Source organism: Aulostomus chinensis, chromosome 13, assembly GCF_037954235.1.
Source record: "Aulostomus chinensis isolate RoL2024-O1b breed Wild chromosome 13, RoL_Achi_v1.0, whole genome shotgun sequence".
Classification (NCBI taxonomy): domain Eukaryota; kingdom Metazoa; phylum Chordata; class Actinopteri; order Syngnathiformes; family Aulostomidae; genus Aulostomus; species Aulostomus chinensis.
The window spans coordinates 21,698,175-21,718,688 of NC_141332.1; the positions used below are offsets into that span (position 1 = coordinate 21,698,175).

General features: G+C 42.5%; 1 protein-coding gene across 4 annotated transcripts; it reads right to left on the minus strand.

Annotated features, from left to right (window-relative positions):
* Positions 1 to 158: 158 nt before the first annotated feature.
* On the minus strand, positions 159 to 19,154 carry stag3 (STAG3 cohesin complex component). 4 transcript variants are annotated; one of them, XM_086222090.1, is made up of 32 exons: positions 19,006 to 19,154; positions 18,558 to 18,670; positions 17,956 to 18,052; positions 17,165 to 17,377; positions 15,942 to 16,038; positions 15,570 to 15,646; positions 15,169 to 15,373; positions 14,004 to 14,155; positions 13,250 to 13,447; positions 12,841 to 12,939; positions 12,293 to 12,372; positions 10,534 to 10,641; positions 9,413 to 9,509; positions 9,109 to 9,211; positions 8,840 to 8,943; positions 8,670 to 8,762; positions 7,967 to 8,059; positions 7,230 to 7,430; positions 6,659 to 6,726; positions 6,479 to 6,566; positions 5,958 to 6,038; positions 5,201 to 5,293; positions 4,320 to 4,488; positions 3,760 to 3,893; positions 3,220 to 3,321; positions 2,719 to 2,849; positions 2,418 to 2,540; positions 1,998 to 2,176; positions 1,541 to 1,718; positions 1,125 to 1,226; positions 957 to 1,035; positions 159 to 548 (listed from the first exon to the last, which is right to left on the minus strand). In XM_086222090.1, exons 2-32 carry the CDS (start codon positions 18,578 to 18,580, stop codon positions 498 to 500), a joined length of 3,618 nt encoding a protein of 1,205 aa, XP_086078216.1. In that variant the 5' UTR covers positions 18,581 to 18,670; positions 19,006 to 19,154; the 3' UTR covers positions 159 to 497. The 4 variants fall into 4 exon arrangements, with proteins under 4 accessions (XP_086078216.1, XP_086078214.1, XP_086078215.1 ...); XM_086222088.1 differs by having other exon boundaries at positions 1,541 to 1,721; XM_086222089.1 differs by having other exon boundaries at positions 1,541 to 1,721; positions 18,558 to 18,667; positions 19,006 to 19,151.
* Positions 19,155 to 20,514: the final 1,360 nt, after the last annotated feature.

Sequence of the window (20,514 nt, forward strand, 5' to 3'; positions counted from 1 at the left end):
CATTCACTGATGATGAGTCTTTTTGTGTGTGTGTGTGTGTGTGTTACTTACTCACCCAGGAGGCTCTCAGGAAACTAATACTGTCTGTCTGTAGAAATTGTTAAGTCATGTATAAACATAAGAGCTCATTAATAAGACACTTTCAGAGTTTACATAATAAAGCACTTTTTTATTGAATAACTCAACAAGTGCTATCTAGAAACAAGTCCACAAGGTGATATTTTTGGAAAAGGTGGGACCAGATATTTTTTTGAACACTCTGTATTCAGAACATTAATGCAGACATTATAAGTGTTACTCAACGTTCCACCACTCCAACAAAATTAACAACTGAAATGGATCTATTAAGGTGAAGTCAACAAAAGTTCATTCGAAAGAACAGCTGGCCCTGACGTTTATTACGATTTATACTCTTGCGCTGAAACCTTGTAAGAGTTGATGAAATGTATGAACCAAAAATAACCGGTGTTCCCAGGACGGACCGCGTCTCTGCGCCCTCAATCAAAAAGCTCATCAAGGACACTGGCGGAAGTGTGACGTGTGGAAGGCTGTGGAGCACAAACAGGATGAAGACAATATGAGCGTTACGAGGATGTCCTTAATTCATTTGACCACCTCTTTGCGGAAAATAGGACATGTAAAGGAAACCAACACATCCTGTTGTAATATCCCATCAGAAATATGTACTAACTCCACTAAAAAAACAAATAAAAAAAAACTGTCAAACTCAGTGTTGGATTGCAGAATCAAATGTTCAAATTATGACCACAGACAAAAAAAACAAAAACAAAAAAAAATAAAATAAACCAAAGCCTTATTTGCTTGAATTTTTCCAACCACCAGACATTTGGCTAGTGAGCTAAAAAGTTAATTTCCCACCCTGTATTCAACTGTTTTAGATGTAAAATGGAGTGCAACTGCTTCTGAATGAAGGGAACGACCAAGATTTGTTTTACCAGTGTATAATGTGAGTTGGTGTCACTTTCAATCTCATCCTCCTCTCTTTCTGCAGCGTCGTCCTCGATGAGAGACAGTCTGCAGAGCAGCCACAATCATTCCTCAGTGATTATCCTTCAGCCTGATGTGATGAATACATCTGAATATGTGTTGCATCCTGCTCTTACAGGGTGAGATGAGACTCCAGGTCTCGCTGACTGGAGACGGAGTCATGCTGGATGGAGGAGAGCAGGTGTCGTTTGATGGGCTTCACCTTCCGCATCTGTGACCTGAGGAGCAGCAGATGGTAAATAACGGAACAGGTGGAACAATCGTGTTTCGATGTCAACTCTGATGTGAAACATCAACTGTGGCCTCTCCGCCCTGCGATGTAACTTCTCTCTAGGTTCCTGTCAAATTCTGAACGTCAGTGACAGCAAATGACAGTTTCTACTAGGTGCTGCAAATATGTCATTTCACTCTTTCATACAGGATGGCCTCCCCTTTTTCCTCTCTGTGGTTCCACACTGACCTCCATCTGAGAGAAATATGTTAAGACAATGAATAACTTCAATCACTGTGATGATATGAACGCCCAGCTCACCCTGAGGAGAACTCATCGTCAGACTCTGGCTCAGTTATGACACTGCCAGCATCAGACTCAGTGGCTCGGAGCATCCTGGAGGGCGGCTGAGTTGCCGGCTGTCTCTGGACAGTGGAGGTGAGGGCCGGGGTGGGCAGGTTGCTTTGGATACTGCTGCTATTCAACCAGGATTGTGAACCTGCTGAGGACACAAGCCAACACAAAATGTCTACACAACGGATGCTGTCATGAAATCAGCTGGCACATATTAATACTGGCTATAGAGTCAGCTCAGCTTGAAGAGCTGAAATCACAGGTTGACTTCACAAACACTAATATCAAATAACTAAGAACATTTGTAATTTCCTTCCTGCTCTTGTATCTTTATAAAATGAATACTCTTGAGCAAGGAATTTGATGGTGGCACTGAATTAATTTCTCTGTGAATTCACAGGACAGGCTGCTGTGTCCCTCTCACCCTGAGCACTGGTCTTCTTGCGTTTAGCCACGGGGCTATCACTTGATGAGGTGGCTTCACTTCTCTCCTGCTGGTTTTTGTGTTTATAAGAGGAGCGACCCTCCAAAGACCGCTGATACATTCTGACTGATGGCCAGGAGAGGGCAGCAGCGGGACACTCTGATTTCAGCAAAGTGGCCCTGAGAGAGGGAAGAGAACAAAGACCAACACCACCTTTGTTTGTGTAGTAGTTTTTCAGTCTTCTGTCAATTACGATGAGCCAAATTCAGACAAATATCCTGCAGCTGACCCTAAAATAACATTTCATGATGAATATAATCATGAGTCAGCATTTCCCTGATTGATTTAAAATGTGTTATGTCAATATTAACCTCCTAACGTTACAGAGATTATGTTTGTGTGGATGACTTTGTAGCTCACAGGTGGGTGCGGTCCTGGTGCAAGAGCTTGAAACTGAACTCGCTGAGGATTTCCAAGAAGTCTATGTTTGGGTAATGCTCTTCACCCTCCTGTGGGTGTCGGAAGGCAAAACGTATCCCTTCCCTGAGAGGAAAAACACACCAGCACCTCAAACATGCACACCACATGCGAGGCGCTACACAGAAATACTCATTTACACCTGTCAAGGCCCTGAGAAAGGCCATCACAGAAGTAAACCTGAATAAACAAAAGGAGAACTGACAGTAATTGTGTTTTTGTCAGAGATGTGCGTGGTACTGACGAGTGCAGGGCTACCAGTGGCTTGCGAGCATGCTGATCCACGCCAAAATTCATGGCGAGCCTCTTGGCCAAATCTCTGATCTCACCGATATCTTGCCTGCTGCGGTCCTCCGTCAGCATCTCTGAGTACAGCTGAGCACACACAAACACGGTAGGCGTGATTATTTTTTAACATTTGGTAGCATTTTATTGTGAGATATTTTGAAAAAAATTGAGCTGAATTATCACGCCACATTTCAAAAATTATTTGTGAGAAATCCAACACTTAAAAAAATGTCTATATATATATATAAAAAAAATGTCTATATATATATAAACAGGTGATGTACCATCACTGAGATACTCGATATATTTCAATACACTCTATGTTTAATGATCATTTTCCAACTATGCATTTATTACACTTGCACAAATTGATTTGGTGAACCAAGATGAAATTAGATACAGTGTAATACAACAACTCTGCAATCAATCTTGTCTTCATGAAGACTTTCTTGCAAACCTGCTGCAGAGTCAGACAGACGGTCCTGGCGCTCTGTACGGGACTGATGAGCTTGCTTTTGCTTAAAGTCTCTTTAATGATGTCACCAAAGTCTTTATAGTACTGGAGAAATATGGGGGGGGGGGGATAAAGTCGTTACTGTAGCAGCACCACTGACTAAATATAAAAACTAATCCAGTCTGTTCCTGTCTTCTTGTTTTCTCTCTGACTCATTCTTAGCACCTCACTGCTTCCTAGAAAAGATTCTCGCACTCCTCCTCTTCCACTCTCTTGTTCATCCTCCCCTTTCTTATTGTCCATCTATTACCTGATAAGCGATAAACCAACCCAAATGGGAATTGAAACATTTCTGCATGTGTACACAGCCAGTAAATGAATATGAAGATAAATACTGATACATTGTCACATCATTCAAGAACAATCCTCCATGTCAGGCTCACTGCAGACACAGATACATCAATCTACATATTTGGTCCTGAGGAAGTGGGAAAAGAGTAAAATGAACTAACGTTAAAGAAAATCTCTTCTCTCCATCTCTACCTTGCTGTAATGCTTGAAGACGTCTGTGGCTGCGGCGAGGTCCAGCACACCGTAGATGACCAGCTTACAGTAACCCGCCAGCTGGTTGCGCTTCCTCTGGAGAAAAGTTATTTTCTTCTCCTCATCACCCTCAACTGAGATGGGTAACATACCGATGATAAACACAAGAGGGAGAGAGCTTTGAGGTGTTGATAAGATGCAGGAAATCACAACAGCGTGATGACAGATGCTTAACTTCTGAGGGAACTGGCAGTTGGCTTGGGAATTGGCAGCACACGGTGAAGAAGATTAGTTACAGAGGCAGATTGTCAAAACAAGACATCAAAAACTATGTCCGCAGGCATAAATGAGAGTTGGGTCCTCTGGGAGAGCTTCAGAGGTGTTAACATGAGCAGTTCACTTCAAAATACTCTACACACAACCCTTCTCTGAACATCACAAAGAGTGAAGATGAGCTCTGTAATTGTTGTCACTTTGTTTCTCAAGTTGTCCCAGGAAACCACAAGCACACCGCAACTTGTAAAATCATGAAATGATTCTTTCATTTCGTGGCTCCATACCACTGATGTCGACATCTTCACTATCAATGAAGATGTAGTCCAGGAGGAACGACGCCATCTCTGAGCGCAGGGAATCAGAGGGCAGGTGGATCAGCGGTTGGAGCGCGGCATCAGAACGGAAAGAACTGACACTGTACAGCAGCAGCAAGTCACACAGCAGCTCAAATGCCTGGAGACAAGAGGGACGCATGACGTTATCATTTGTAAATACAAAATCAGATCTTAAATCTTTTAAACACTCTGACCAGGTAGACATCGATAAAAAAGAAAAAGATGGAATGAAAAATCCATCTTTCCAGTTTTAATCCTGTGTCCCTGTCTTTTCTCCTACTGTAAAAACATGCAAACACATCCTGTGCTAAGGGAGGGGCGTGTACCAAGAGTCCAATGACAAGCTTTTGTAGATTTTAAAGTCCCTCCTCCATCCATCATGTGATGCACCACTGGCCCAAAAGACTATTCGATAAACTTTCATGATGAAAGAAGCAGGCAATGAACAGTGGATAAATTGTTTAAGGTGTCACACAGCGGCCAGCTAAATGCTTCCTCCCATTGTCTCCATTTGATATGGAAAGTCTGAATGTGTCCACAATAACAACTTATCCACATTTTGTAGTAGAGTGCTAAACAGAAGCCCAGTCAGTCCGTGTAGGTCTCTGGTACACATGCTCCATCATGCAAGGGGGCTTCATGCACCTGAGGGCTACTGATTAATGTCAGTGCCAATCGATACCATTGACAACGACTCCCTCTCACTTTGTTCCTCTACTGGATCCACGTAAATATGCAGGAACAAAAAAAACCTGACCTGAGTTTCACAGGGCCATTAACGTACAGCAGCTGCACCGGTGGGTCTCCTCTATAATGAAGTTAAAGCTCACCTGGTCTCTACTGTCACTGTGGTTCAGGGACAGACAGTCCTGACTGATTCTGATGAACAAACGAACTTGTTTCTTCAGGCGCTTCAGCTCCGCCTACAGCAGGAGGAACATGTGATCTCATTAAGGGGCGTAGTTCAGAAAGGTAGTTTTATCAACCGCACAATCAAATTCTTTATTTCGAATTAGATGAGGCTCTTGCTGGTAATCAAGCATACAGCACCGCTGTCGGTATGTCCATGTAGTTATTCACAAAAACTGAACTCAGCAGCATGTTTGCTGCCCTTAACATTTAGATCTTTCTAGAAGTGTGATTTTCACAGGAAAAAAACAACTTGTGAATGTGATGGTGCTACAACACATGAAAACAGACAAAGGATGGAAATGAGTAAGCACAAGGTGAGGATCTATAGGTTTTTTTCCCTATTGCAGGAAAAAAAGTGGTATGAGTCAGTGTGACATGTTAAATGTTTGTATGTGTGAAAATGACAGTGACAGAGAGCGGAATCTAAAAGTTTCACTGACACAGATACACCAACAGTTAAATTACAGGGGAAACGTGTGAAGACATCACAAGGGGTTCAGATGAACACGAATGGATCTGTCATTTCTATTAAAGGCTTCCATCACATGCTGAATTATGTCATACAGGTAAACAGCACAGCGGGAGACAAGTCTGATTTTTGACATGCAGAAGGTGAAACTATTTCAAAATATCACATAAAAGGACCAATAGAGAGGACAGACATCACATCAGCACCTCAGTCGGGGTAATTCTGACCACGTTCACTCGGGCCCACATCAGGTGGAAGGCTGCAACCTTAAGAGCCGAGACCATGAGCTGAATTTACACGAAGGAACGAAAAAGAAAGAAAAAAAAATCAGGCTCATTCTGATTGTTTTTCAAGTTGTTTCATAATTAACTTTTTCTAACTACACTAAATTAATCAAAATAGCTTCATCAAATGTCTGAATACACCGAGCCCACATTCAATGTTTTTGTCCAGAAACCATCAAACCACATCTTAGTATAAAGTAAGACAAATGACTTGACACTGCAATGTATTGCTTTTTTGTCTTTACAATACTTTAGGAGTCAAATTTCCACCATGTGAAATGAATCAATATTATTTTTGCACCATAACATGAGAGTTATGATCATATTCTTGTATATGGCTCCTGCTATATTCCGGTATTCTAAGTCTTCTTCAAAGTGACTGTTATTGTACACTCAATCGCAAAGATGCTCTCAAATGTAAACATTGCAAGTGTATCACAGACTTCCTGGTCGAAGTCTCCAGCATCCAGTCTACTCTTCAGAAGCTCCACACAGGGGTCAAACAGCTTCCAGCCTGTGAGGTCTTTGGCACTGGAAAATCCAGAAAAACAGTGTAAGGAATGGTGCGTCTGTCTGACCCCTGAATTATCAGTGCGCATGCACGCACACACGCACGCACACACATGCTCAAAGCTGCAATCCTTTTCAAGGCAGTGGCTGCACTGTAAATGTCATCGTCATCTGCAGCACCCTAGGGGAACAAACACAGACATTGGCATAACCTTCAGTGACACAGAAACTACACACAAATACAAACAAATCTGTTAAAAAGACTGTTGATGCTCACTTTGATCAGCTTTTAAAATATGTTTCTTTGACTTCTTTAATAGGACCGAATATAAAGATGTACAACCTGACTGTGCCCCAAATGTGAGGCAACCAGAGCCGTATCGCCCCCTAGTGGCTGGTTACAGTACTACCTCGATTTTAGTGGCTATACAAACACATCAAGAGGGGCAACTTCTTCCTCTCGAGAGCTGAAGTGGGTTTAAATTGATGTTGGTTTACTTTGAATTATTATTCTAAGTCACTCGTCTAGCTCCACCCCCTACTGATCCCTTATGATGCCGGCACATGTATCCGGGGTAAAAAGTTTCTCAAAATGTGTGTTTAACGTCAATATCTCCCAGCACTACCAGAACATGTTAGCCATATTTTTCTTTCACAAGAAGCATCACTGACACACTCACCCACCTGAAGAAGGTCGCTTAAGTAGGTATTGAAGCACTCCGTCAGGCCATCCAACAGCTGGCTGAAAGCCAGGTTTGAGCGGGAGGAGAAAGTGTAAGAGTCAGAGCAAAGGGTGCAGACCAGGTGGGCGCAAGCCTCCAATACTTTAGCCTCCGTGTGCTTCTCCACAATCCCACATATCTGAGACAGCAGCAGGTCCAGATGCTGATGAGAGACGTGGGTGAAGGAGGAGGTGGAAGTAAAAGGATGCTTCTCCTGTATGAATTCTCTGAGGCAGTTATTGGATTGTTATACACATTCGGTATTGACTGGAGTGAGCGAGCCAGAGAAGCCAGCGTTCACTGTGATGCTATCAACTCAGGCTGTTGACCCCCTGGATTTAGGTGATGCTACTCAATGTGATTGCGCCATTGTCACCATGTGGCAGCAGGTTTGTAATTAGGACTTGTAACTTGTGCTGAGCAGGTGGCCATGCCTCCGCCAGAAAGATCTCTGAATGCACTGAAGGAACATTTCGCTTCTTGTGTACCTGTGGAGCCCTCATCCCAGCCCTGCTTTTGCTGAATTTGCTCAATTTTGAGTCCAACAAAACCTGATATAAATCTAGTACAAGGCCAAATGCACATAATGTCGCATTATTCATTTGTACATATCCAGCCATCAAGTGGAGGGAATAGTGGAGATTTGAATGATCTATTGAGTGGAGCTCTATTGTGCCTCCTTACTTCCATTCATCCTACCTTCTCCAGCCACTGAGCACTGTTGTACATCTCCAAGTCAATGTAGAGGGGGGCTCTGAGGAGGATGCTCACTGTCCCTGCATCTGCTGAATACTGCAGGACAGTGAGGGTGAGGAAAACAGTCCGATTTTTTTCTAAAAAGGACAATAAACGTATGATTGATACCTAATGTGTGCTCCCTTGAATCACTGCATCATAATGAGGTAGTGAACAAAAGGGAACATTAGCAAAGCTTAGCAGATTTTCGGAACCCATAATGACCTCGGCTGCAAATGTTGGAATGCTTTTACATTACATTTCATGTTTGCAGATTTTAAAAACACCTAAACCATGTTCAGATATTTGCCAGTAAAACTGTAATCATCTCTAGTGGTTGCATAACTTGAAGCTGACCACAGAAGAGACCATGATGCACATGACATAACAATGTACTGCCTCTCACTTAGTTGAAATGAAACGCAAGGGTGCGCACACATTTAGGCTGGATTTTATGGCCTCTAACACAGCAAAACTTAGAAGTTTTGCACCAGAGTTATTTGTGCACGCACAGGTCGGACTTTAAAACGAAGAAATGCCTGGCAATGCTGCTGTGGCTCACACAGTAGATTTGATCTTTAAATAACTTTTATGGTTTTAATTAATGGGTTTCTAGATGTATAATAACAGTGTTTAAAATTACACTGAATGAAACGCGACCGTTTACCTTGGCAAGTAGCTGAGGCAGCAAGGGGATGAAATGGGTTGTGATACGTCTCCGGTCTTGCTCCTGGATCTTCTTATCCTTCATACTCAGGATCTTGTGCCACATACAAATATATAGTTCAAATGAATACATTGACATTTGAAAGCTAGAATGTGTGAGCGTATCACTACCCTCTTGCCCTGAGTTCTCCCAACAGGTGGGAATCCCTCTGCTGCCTGTCTGATAGCGCATATCATAAGCTCTATGAGCACCACCTCCTCCTCATACATCAATCCTGATAACACAGAGACAGGTAGATAAAGTGTGTGTCGGTTTGAATGAGCACTGCAAACATATAATGAAACACACAATTATCTAAAAAGGGTTGAGCGTTCGGCAAAGACAGTGAGAGAACCTTAGGCTGCAAGTCGTGTGTTAACAGTGTTTCCTTCATTCTCACCAGATTCCTGCAGCAAAAATGAGGTCATGGTCTCCCAGTCTCTCAGCTCGTCGCCTGCCACATCCCACAGACTGTCCACCAAGTACGCCCCATGCTCGTGGAACTGTCAAATAGAGGTGTGTGTTACCCTTAGGTGACACATAACTGTCAGTCACCAGTGTTTGCTAGAAAAAAAAATGATGATAATGGAAATAAGACTGAACTGAAGGTGAGAAAATGTATTGATCTACCATCATTAGATGGAATTCAAATGGAGGAAGAATGGTAGATTGACAGAGTCTGCAAGACAGATGGGAAAGACTACCTCACTCTGGATGTAGAAGGAAATGAGGATTTTACAGAAGTCTTCTCTCACGTTCTCATCCTTCTCCTGGTTCTCACTTGTGATCACACTTTTCAGCCTGACACAAACATGAAATATATATTCACCTCATCCATCCATCCATTTTCTATGCCGCTTAAGGGTTGTGGGGGGATACTAGATGCAGTTTAAATATCAAAAGATTTGTTACAACCCAATTAAGCTGCAATGCAACACAATGTGAATATTTGAATGAATTGAATCAATACAAGAACATAACATGCTAGAAATGTTAAAAAAAACATATCAAAGCATCGAAAGAAAGATTTTGATTCTATTCAATATTTCTATTTGCCACGAGAGGAAATCTAGATAGATTTACAAAATCCACTAATACGAGAGAGATGCAGCACTTTTTTTTTAATTCCTCCCACGTACCTCCATCGCGTCTTTGGATGGACGTCAGGATAACAGCGCTAAATGGACTGATAAATAGCTCTTTTCTACCCTAGCATTAATCAAAGCACCTTATAATGTAATCATTAACACGCTGATGGTGGAGGCTGCCTGCATTAACAACTGCAGCAAGTTTCTTACAAGGCTTGAACTTAATCTACACAAGGGGACAATGACTGTGGTTCTTTGATGCCAAAAATATAACATGTCACTTCATGTCAAGATGTAGCTTAACCCTTAGTGGTGTTTTTGATACTTCATTTACACTTCTTGTTGATCCAGACTTGATGAATCTATCTCAAGGTATTAAACCTGCCATACTTTGATGCACCTCTAAATGTTTATACTACTCATATAAAATAATCGACTGTCTTGAAAGCAATGACAAAAGCCATCCATACAATTTTATATAGCGAACAACTGTGAGTGTTTTCTGTTTCCAAGAATCATGATTTCATAATCTATTGCATTGAGACAGTAAGTACATTTATCCAACATCAAAATATTACTTTGCAGAATTAAGTGCCTTCTTACAACTTTGACCCTAAAAACATTAATGGAAAAGTGTTGAATGCCAAATGAGTAAAAAAGTAAAACATCCACAACCAATGGGATGACTTTAGTGGCCTGTTGATCTGACAAGAGTGTAAAGAAAAATGAGAGAGTACTTGTTGTAGAGGAAGCCCCCAGCAGCAGATGCCAGGTTACGGTGTGACGCGTAAACCAGAGGATAGACGTGGCCACATTCTTCTTCTGTCAGGCCCTCGTCTGTACCCCTGCACATGTGCGCACACAGATGAACACAGGTCACTCCATTAGCGCTGAACCAGGCTTGGGGACATTTGAAATTTTATGGCAACCTGTTTTAAAACAGTTAATGAAACCAAAAGTACCTTTAATTTTCCAACCAACACTTGGAATTGTTCATCATCTCCCTTGTTAATTAGTCCCAACAACTATCTGAGTGAGTGTGTGGTGTGAAATGTTGTTCAACGTGAGAGATCATTACGCACTGTGATTAATCTGTGACAATGAACCAGTGTTCTCACAGAGGAAGCTAACCAATACATTTTAATTGTTGAATCTGACCAGTTTGTGAAAAACAGGAACATACTAATCATTTTTTAGCTAAGAAATATTTTATGAAGGAGTCTTGAAGAGATTCTCATTGAGGGGTTTGATGTGAAAACCTCTGCACATTATCACTTGATTTAAAAACTGTATTTGGACAGAAAGAGCTTATCCATATATCTAGGTTTCATATAATTATCTATACAAAACAAGGGGAAAAAGTCTGACTTTGTATCACTACAACTGTGGGCTACCACCACAAAGGTATTCGTTGTTGGCCAGTAGTTAATTATTTCAGGTGATTTGTCATCTCCAAATTAACTCAGATATTTGCATTTAATGTACACATAGCAAGACACACCAGCAAACACAGGGATAATTGTCAAATGGTCCCAACAACCATTAAGCATTTGAAGTTTTTCAGTTCACTGAGTCAATAATATCTGTTTTTCTCTGTAAAGGGGGGGGGGGGGGGGGGCTGTCGGGATCATTGAGCCATTTTCCTGTGCCCTGTGGGTTTTTCTGGTGTGACGTGAAAAGTCAACTGGAGTACCAGCATCTGCAGCAAGCAGGAACAGAGTTCTAAAAGAAAGCAAGTCCGGAAGGCTTGACGCTCATGCCACTTCTCCCATTCACATACACCCGCGCAATGTGGCTGTGACGAACAGGATGGTTGACCACAACAGGACACGAGCACCAGCCAGTTACAACACAATGTGCCTCTTCACGCCATGAAATTAAGTCTGGGGGAAACGCAGTTTTCCTTAACTGTAATGGGGGTCATGTACAATGTGTCCCGTGCATCGATCTATTTGTGCTGACCCGCCACAACAACACATATTGATCGTCTTGGTAAAATATTATATCACTGTTGAGCCGCGATGCATTGATCGGCGTAACCCCCATCCTCTCAGGAACACAATAACAGTGTAGCTCCACTGCGGGTAAACAGTCTGCCCTGTGGACATGATAGATGATCAGCTACGACACAACTATCTTTATTATTAGTCTATGTGATAAGGCTTGTAGTACGCTGGTTTGCACAAATGGAATGAGGACACAACAGAATCGACAAGTGGAAACTCATTCACGTCATGACGTGTTTCTGCCCTGCAAGCACGACTTTGGGATCAGTGAGCACAAGAGTGTCAACTGAGGAGTTTGTCATGCTACCAACATACCCATCCAAACTTGGCCGGCACTTTGAACTGTCTGATGCTTCGTCAGACTATTATTATCATTATATATTTATATCATCATTAGAATTGTACGCTTTCATGGCCCAGCATTTAATTCCTGGCTGCATGTTGCAGATAGCGGCAGGGAGAAACCACCAGAGACAGAGAAGCCCCTCACTGTTGGATCAGCAGCAGCAGATTGATCACTTCCACCGCGACATCTCGGTCCTTGTCTAGCACCATGTTTAGCAGCCTCTCCTAAACACACAATCACAGAGTCTGCAGTGGTCGCATACGGACAAATGCACAATTTTACAATGAAGACAAACAGGCGCGCACGCGCACACACACACACACACGCACGCACGCACAACCAAGCGATTATGAGCTAAGCTGTGACCATAAACACATTTATCTGCTGTAACACATGTGACTTGAGAAGAGCTTATTAACCACCAGTAATTGGCAGCAATCGAGGCAACCAGACACACAACCAGACAAAAAGGAGAGAACATACCAAAAAAAAAAAGAAAAAAAAGAATGGTAAATAAATAAATGGGAGAGGGGGGATACTGGTAAGAGAGGGACATAGGCGGGTAACAATAATGAGAGAGAGACAAAAAAAGAAACAACAGATTAAAGATGCAGAGGCAGACAGACAAAGGAAAAAGGAAGGAGAAAGAAGCATTAAATGGGGTTTGAGCTCAATCCAGAGGGATGCTTCACTTTAAATCGGCCGGTGAAAAGCTCCAGGCGGCCAATGAATTCCTTCTCCTGGTACAGACCCTGCAGGGCTCGAACAGACTGCAGACGCACTGGACTTTGCTGAGAGAGAGAAGACAGAACACTCTCGATAACCTGCATGCATACAGATGCACAAGTCTGTTCATCCTTGACATTTCTCTTTGAGGGGGCGCATGTTCAGGTACCCCACAAATCTGTCTCATGTGAGTGACTGTCACACTCTACAAAGCATGAATAATAAAAAAAAAAAGCTGCTGAATTAAGAATGCCCAGCTCCCTCGGCTGAAAACGATTTCACTGACACCTGGTTTCTGTCATTTGCAAGTTGAAGCACTGATGACTTTATAGTAACATGGGTGATTTTTTTATACCAAGCCCATGCATGCTCCACCTTGTCAAACAGGGTCCACCCCAGGTATTTGAGACATCCATCATTGAGGAAGTCTTCAGGGTCCGTCTTCAGCCACACACCCAATTCCCCAATACACATGGCTCGGATATCAGTGAGTTGGTCACGGTAACGGTGCACAAACACACCGCGGAAGGTGGCGTTCATCATCGAGGACAACTCATCTCGGTTCTCCTTCAGCTGTGTAGACATAGTAGGGTGGTTGAAGAAGAGTCCTGAAGCCTGGAGGTTAGCATTGTTGAATGAACAGTTTCCTTATCTCAAAGTCAATGGAAATTCAGAACGGGTTTTTTGGTTCAATGATCTGAAATAAAGACAGTAGTTCACACTAGCTTAATATATCAATACCATACTCAGGAATTCTAATATGTTAATGTGTTTTAAAAATGGTGTTTGCTAACAAGTGACTACAAGACAACGCAAGTGTGTTGCTAGCTGGGGTGACATTAAGGTCATGTGTCCAGACCGTAGTTCGTGCATAGCATAACAATAGCTTGGTATTTCTAAGGATTGCATTTATGCTTAAATAAACCCTAAAAGTGTTGGCCATTTGTTTAAAGATTTCCATTAAGAACAAAAAATTGTACTTACATAAACTTTAGTCTGCACACAGAGCCTATTTTCAGTAGTGGTCAAAAACCAATGCCAACCAGCATCTATTCCTTTTGAGGGCCAGTGTGCTAGTGTGTGTGTGTGTGTGTGTGTGTGTGTGTGTGTGTGTGTGTGTGTGTGTCACCTCACTGATGGTGGCCTGGAGCTCCTCCAGTTTGTCAGAAGCTCTGTCATGCACCCTCTTGCTGTTCTCTGAATCGTATCGCCGCTGGGTGGTCTGCAGCTGAACAGACACCGTCACAGCTACTTCCACCAGCCCAGTCATCAGCTTCATGGCTACAAGAGAGAAACATACACACTGATGTGGTTAGAATGACCACTGAACAGGGGTCGGTCATCAGTCCCTCAGACAGAACACTCCAGAATCTTCAAGATGTCATCAACTTCAAATAATATTACGTTGTGAAGACAAATTCCTTGCCAGTACTAGCTGAGTAGTTTGGTTAAACTGAATTAAGAATTCACACGAATGAGCAGATGCGACCAAAGAAACTACAAGGACAAGCTAGATGGGAGTGAGCTCTGAAAAACAAAGGAACTCCTCAAGCAACTAAAACAGATGTCAGCTGAAAGGAACAGTTTGTTCTGCCTCCAGGAGAGAACAGTGGTTTCATGAACATGGAATCCAGGTTTTCTTCCTACCAAGAAGTCCAGAAATTTCAATAATGAATGAAAAAAAATGCATGTCCATTCATTATTTGACAGTGATGGTTACTGACCCAGTTTGAATTGTATTTCTTTCTGCACTTTCTGTTTATTTCTGTGCAAACACCTCAGAACACACAGCAGCAGTATTATCTGTCTGTTACCCGTGTCCACTTCCACAGGGTGCAGGGAGTTCCTCTGAGGCAGGTGGAACTTAACATAGTACAGCAGCTACCAGCCTGCTGTGGACACACACACTCGCACTTTGCTGTCGTGTCTGACCTGCGGTTCATCAGGTAGGAGAGCTTTGCCTTCCTGATGCGCCCTCATGTTCATCTTTTTTGAAGAAGAGGCAGGCAGTGAGAAACTCCAACACTTGACCACCAAACCAGTGTCACATATCAATCACTCAGCTACTCATTGATGAAACTGTTTAAAATGACTGATCCCAATGGATCTGGGTTCATATTTGCCCATACACAGTCAACACATCAGAAAGAAGTGAAAGCTGCGAACAAAATAACAACTGTGTGTATCATCTCTTGCTTCTACGTACTCTTTGGTAGCTGTTAAAACACAGCATGGAGCGCAATGACAGTGTTTCTATCGTTCCCATGTTATATCCTTTGCTCCGATATGCTTACCGAACAGGGTGCTGGTGTGTCTGAAGGCTCTGACTTGGGAGTCTGACAGTCCAGTCAGCAGGGACAGCAGAGCGGGGAAGAGATACTCATCATAGAGGAGACTATTCTGGCAGGAGTGCACAAGAACCCGAGCGATCTCACACAGGCCGGCTTTGAATCGCTTCAGCTGGGGGCCCGAGGTGGACAGAGGGTAGGTGGCTGAATGCTGAGGGAAGAACAGAAACAAAAGAAAGAGAGGAAATATCTCACACGTTGGTTTCTGGTTCACTCTGTAACATGTATCAGTGTCAAAGTAGAGAATCTCTTTGTTTGTTTTCTTTGGTCTTTGCATACAATATGTTGATAACCACCAATAAACCTCATCCATCCCTTGCCTTGCACCCCCGTTGTCATTTCCTCACCTCATTGAATTCTTTGGTCAGTGTGCTGATGATTTCGGCATTCTGCATCCTGTCAAGCATCTCTCTGGTAACCACTCCTGGACACAAATTTGACAGTTCCACATTTGACACATCAGCATAGAAAACATTTCCTGTTCTTCCACCTAACCCAAAAATTGAATTATGTGGTATGATTTCTCTCACTTGCTCTCAAAAATATTGATATGTTGTTGTCAATAGACAGTCGATTAACCTTGATTCTTAATAATGCATCATTAGCATCCTGTGAGATCAATAGTGGACTACTGATCATTGCCCGAGCTGAAACTGGAAAGATAATCTGTTGAACCTTGACCCACTGCCTCCTCCTCCACCCATCTGCTGGCCTCTGACCTTTGCATCCGCAGGACCGAACAATGAAGTTGATGAGAACCAGCAGACCCACTTCACGGCTTTGTTTGTAGCAGTCAAGCCACTCTGCAACCACCGTCTTCAGATTGACAGAGAGACAACAGTCCCAGAGATCACTGGACTCAGATAGATACAAGGACACAACATGTCGTGAACACAATACTGCAGTTTCACTTTTTCCCCTGGCTGCTTTAGGAGAGCTTTTCCTTCTCTGGATTCTCTTTTTTTTTTCCCTCTTGGCTAATAACTTTGTTAATGTGCACTTTGACATGTTTGATGTTAGTTCGATGTTGAGAGTCTCTGTTGAGCTCTGCTATCATTTGCAGCCACACAGGTTTCTTTCCTCTCCTTCCTGACATTCAGGCTGAAGCCATCCCATCTGTAGTTCTGGGAGAATGGGATTGCTTTTATTAAATGACTTAAGAAATTTACGATCTCTCTTCACTTAAACTGTGTAGAGGGTAGGATAGGAACAGAAACAAAATCTCACATTTACCAGTTTTATTTTTTTTCCCCCAACTATTTTTGCCCCCATCTTGGTTTCTTAGGAGGGTGGGGCTCCCATTGGCCACAGTAGGGGAAACACTGGAGCCTGAATTGTTTTCCTACCATTTCTAACATATGTGGTTTTCTACACTCAGTGTGATTCACTAACTCTTTTGAACTTAATTTCTGTTGACTGTGGCACCATAATACACACACTTGACCTCAAGAGTGTGTAGTTTTCAGAATACAAAGAAAAGCAGCATATGTGACCTACAGAATAGATAGAAGAAAACTAAAACTAAAGCAGATTAAAGTGCATTAACTGCAGTTTACCAAGTTGGGTGAATGCGCTCTATCAAAGTTGGCCTTCAACCCAATGTGGTTGCACTATACTGTAGTGGCACACTCTCACTACTGCTCACAGGAGTTTGGGCTCCTATTGTTATGGATATGGTCCTTTCTTTAGCAAAAAGAGCCCTGGTATTGCACAACAATGGTTAGAATGGATGTGTGCTGCCAATCACTGACAATGCAACCAAATGAGGGCGCTCCTTCCTATTTGTGTATTTGAGGTGATTCTGTGGGGTCTCATCAGTCAGCTACTGACAACATGATAATCTCTCTCATTGTCGGCTTAAGTTTCTCTCGAAATGCCTCCTTTATTACCTCTTTCCTTGAAACCCCTGCCCTCTATGCTCCACAGCTGAGGGTTTGCTCACCACCAAGGCGCTCTTCCCAGAGCAGACGGCGTCATAGATATCCTTTGCACTGATAACCTGGTCATCCCTTTTCACAGCCCTAGGCGAGGCCTGTCTGGAGGGCCCATGGGAGGCTGGCCTGGGCAGCAAAGGCTCTGAAGTCATGGGTACAGGTCTCCTACTGGGGCTGGGTGCCATCATCGATGCAGCTCTACGCCTGGGTCTCTTGGGTGGCTTGGGATGAAAGAGAAACAGAAGGGCAGCTCAGCAGGGGATTTAGAGTGAATTGGTGTAGTCAAGTGAATTAGTGGTAGCTGTGGAAAGATAAGGTGGCTTTAACTGAACATATAACAGTGCCGTTGTTCAGATTCCAGCCTCTATTATCTTAAAATAACCAGATGATCTCCACCATAGTTAATTTGATTTAGTACCATAAAACTACTATAATTTAACAAGAGGAAAGTCAAATCTCTGTTGGCTTAAATAAGTGGTATCTAAATGACGTGATCTAATAACACAATGGAGACGGCACGGTGGTGCAGTGGTTAGCACTGACGCCTCACAACAAGAAGGTTCTGGGTTCGAGCCCTTGCTCGGGCACAGGCTCTTTCTGTGTGAGTCTCCATGTTCTCCCTGTTCCTGCGTGGGTTCTCTCTGGTACTCCAGCTTCCTCCACAGCCCACAGACATCAAGAGGGGACGAGGCTGATTGATACTCTAAATTCACCTTAGGTGTGGCTGTGAGTGTGAATGGTTATCTGTATATGTGTATTGTGTGTAGAAAATGGATGGATAACACAATGTGACATTCACCTGCTGGCTGGGTGCTGCCAAGTTTGTCCGCTTTGGGGCTCTTGCTGCAATGACATAGTCACTGTCGGCGTCTGAGAAGTCATCAAAATCATCGAGGCTAATGGAAAATGGGAAACAAAAAAATTATTCATACAAACATACATAGATTATACACACATTATAAAGGCACGCGCACACATTATCCTAGAATCAATATCACTATTGTTTAATTCAACTTCCTCCATGTGTGCAGTGAGGATCTCTGTGTTTGGCAGGTCAGGTTTACGTCTGCATCCATGCATGCCAATATAAAGTACAAGGTGCGGGGTCAATCATGAACAATCTCAGAGGCTTTGGTTTAATAAAGTTAGTTAGAACTTTGACACATAGTGGATATAGTGTAATTCAGGACATGTCTTCAACAGGTCTTGACCTTGGTTCATGTTGGGGGTCATATTTTTAAAGACATAACAAACTAATCAATTTTCAAAAAATACACAGAATCTGCATTCAAAGTGTCTTTCTCCTCAAAACACTATTTCTTTTCAACTTATGATGGGACCAATTGCAAGTTTATCACTCGCTTAATGTTTGCGAAGTTAAACTTGGCAAGCTTCTCTTACCTGTCCAACTCCTCACTTGCCATGTGTTGAGAGGCACTGGGCACTGAAAAGTGACTTTAAACAACTGGCCTATGTTGGTCTTTGCAGCTTTCAAAAGGCGGAAAGGAAAGCTACTGGGGAGAAAAGAGCATTAACTACAACACAATTGTAGCTAACATTGCCATTAGCATATGCTAATTGTTAAACATTAGCCTGTTAACTTATGTCGCAACCCTTATTCCCGACAGCAACTCCGTTACATTGTGAATTCTCATTTAGATAAATGGTGCATCGGCCTATCAAAACCTCTATCGATGTTAGCTTCAAACTCCTACAGAGAATAACCTGGTAGTTGGCTAATATGCTCTTGGGCTAACGTCTCCTTCGGTCTCCAGTGTCTTGCTAACAACCGCGACAACAACATAACCGATTAAGCACCATTAACGGGATAATCGACAACTTTGATCACCTGCAAAATTCGGATTAATAATCAGTAAATGCCGTTCTTTGTAAGCTTATCAGGTTTCTTGACTTGGAGGACGCGATGTGGCGCGAACAGGTTGTAAAAGAAGGGTTGTCATCCAAGGAGGCGGTGATTGGTTCCTGGAGAGGCTAAAGCTTCATTATGATTGGTCAGCCTCGTCTAATCTGTCTCCATGCAGTTGTGATTCTTCTGTATGGGATGCGTAAGAAAAATAGGCCAGAGTCTCAATTTTCACTTAAATAGAAGTTTACATATTTACTTTTTTTTCTTCTTTTATTAGTTATTTAAATTTGTGGGGAATTGCCAGACTGTTTCAGTCCAGCTTTTAGGACCCTGAGGTGGATGTCTCGGCTGCTTTCCTTACGCCCCCCCGCCTCCCCCCGCAGGATCCTCGCCCATCTCCCCCTGGTGGTCCCATGGCCAGTCTTCAACGGCACGGTCCATTGTTCAGTGTTTGATAGACAGGACTAGAGTCATAATTCGCCGGACGAAACACACAAGTTCCGCTAAAAACCTTCAAAATAAACTCCGAATCCTGGCATAGGAATTTCCTCAAGGCAGTAGGTGATTCAAAAAAAGCCAATTTCCATCATTTCTCTATAGTGACTGATTTCAAATTTAATGGTATATAAACAAATACGTACAGTCTCATGTAGCCTGCAGGCTGAAAAGTTAACCAATGAAGCAGCATGCCTTCGTGGTGGAAATCTCAGATTATCTGTATCTTGTATTTTCCTGCCACCTTTGCATCTGGATCCAGTTTTTTTTATGCTTTTGTTCCACAGTGTTTATGAATTCCATTGCTTGCCTCAAAATGTGAAACAAGGCAGCGCAGGGTATTGTCAGCCATTTCAGGCTCTATTTTTCCCCCGGAAATAATAAAAAAACAACTTCACCAATAAATACATATCGCAGCAGCAGATGTTGACCAGTAGTATCTTACATTTTTAAACACCAATTTTCAAAATCATACCAAGAGTCAAATGACAGAGCAAAGAAACATTTAAAACGACTATGCACATATTTGTATGCATGCTATTACAACCTGTGACGAGAGCACATGTATACAAGATGTAGATAAACCAATATATTTTGAATAAATGTACAACAGGAGGTAACCATCTTAATTTTTTTGGTCACAAGCAGGAAAGAAGGTTACAAAAAAAACAACAGTTGTTAAACATTTGTCATCAACATTAAGTTATCAAAACTGAAAATGTGGAGCATGTACCCACACAAGCAAATTGTCACCATCTATTTTCTATACGGCTATACTTCTGTATCTGTTCAGGGTTGGGGGGGTGGAGCCTATCCCAGCTGACATTGGGCAGGAGGTGGTATGTCTGTGTAGGTTCTCATTCATCCAGGTCATCGTAGATCGAAGCGAAGTAAAATCTGGTCAACTGGACGTAAGTTTATCTTGAAGACGTTTCACCTCTCATCCGAGAGGCTTCTTCAGTTCTAGTGAAGAGTGTGGAAACTCCAGCTTATAAA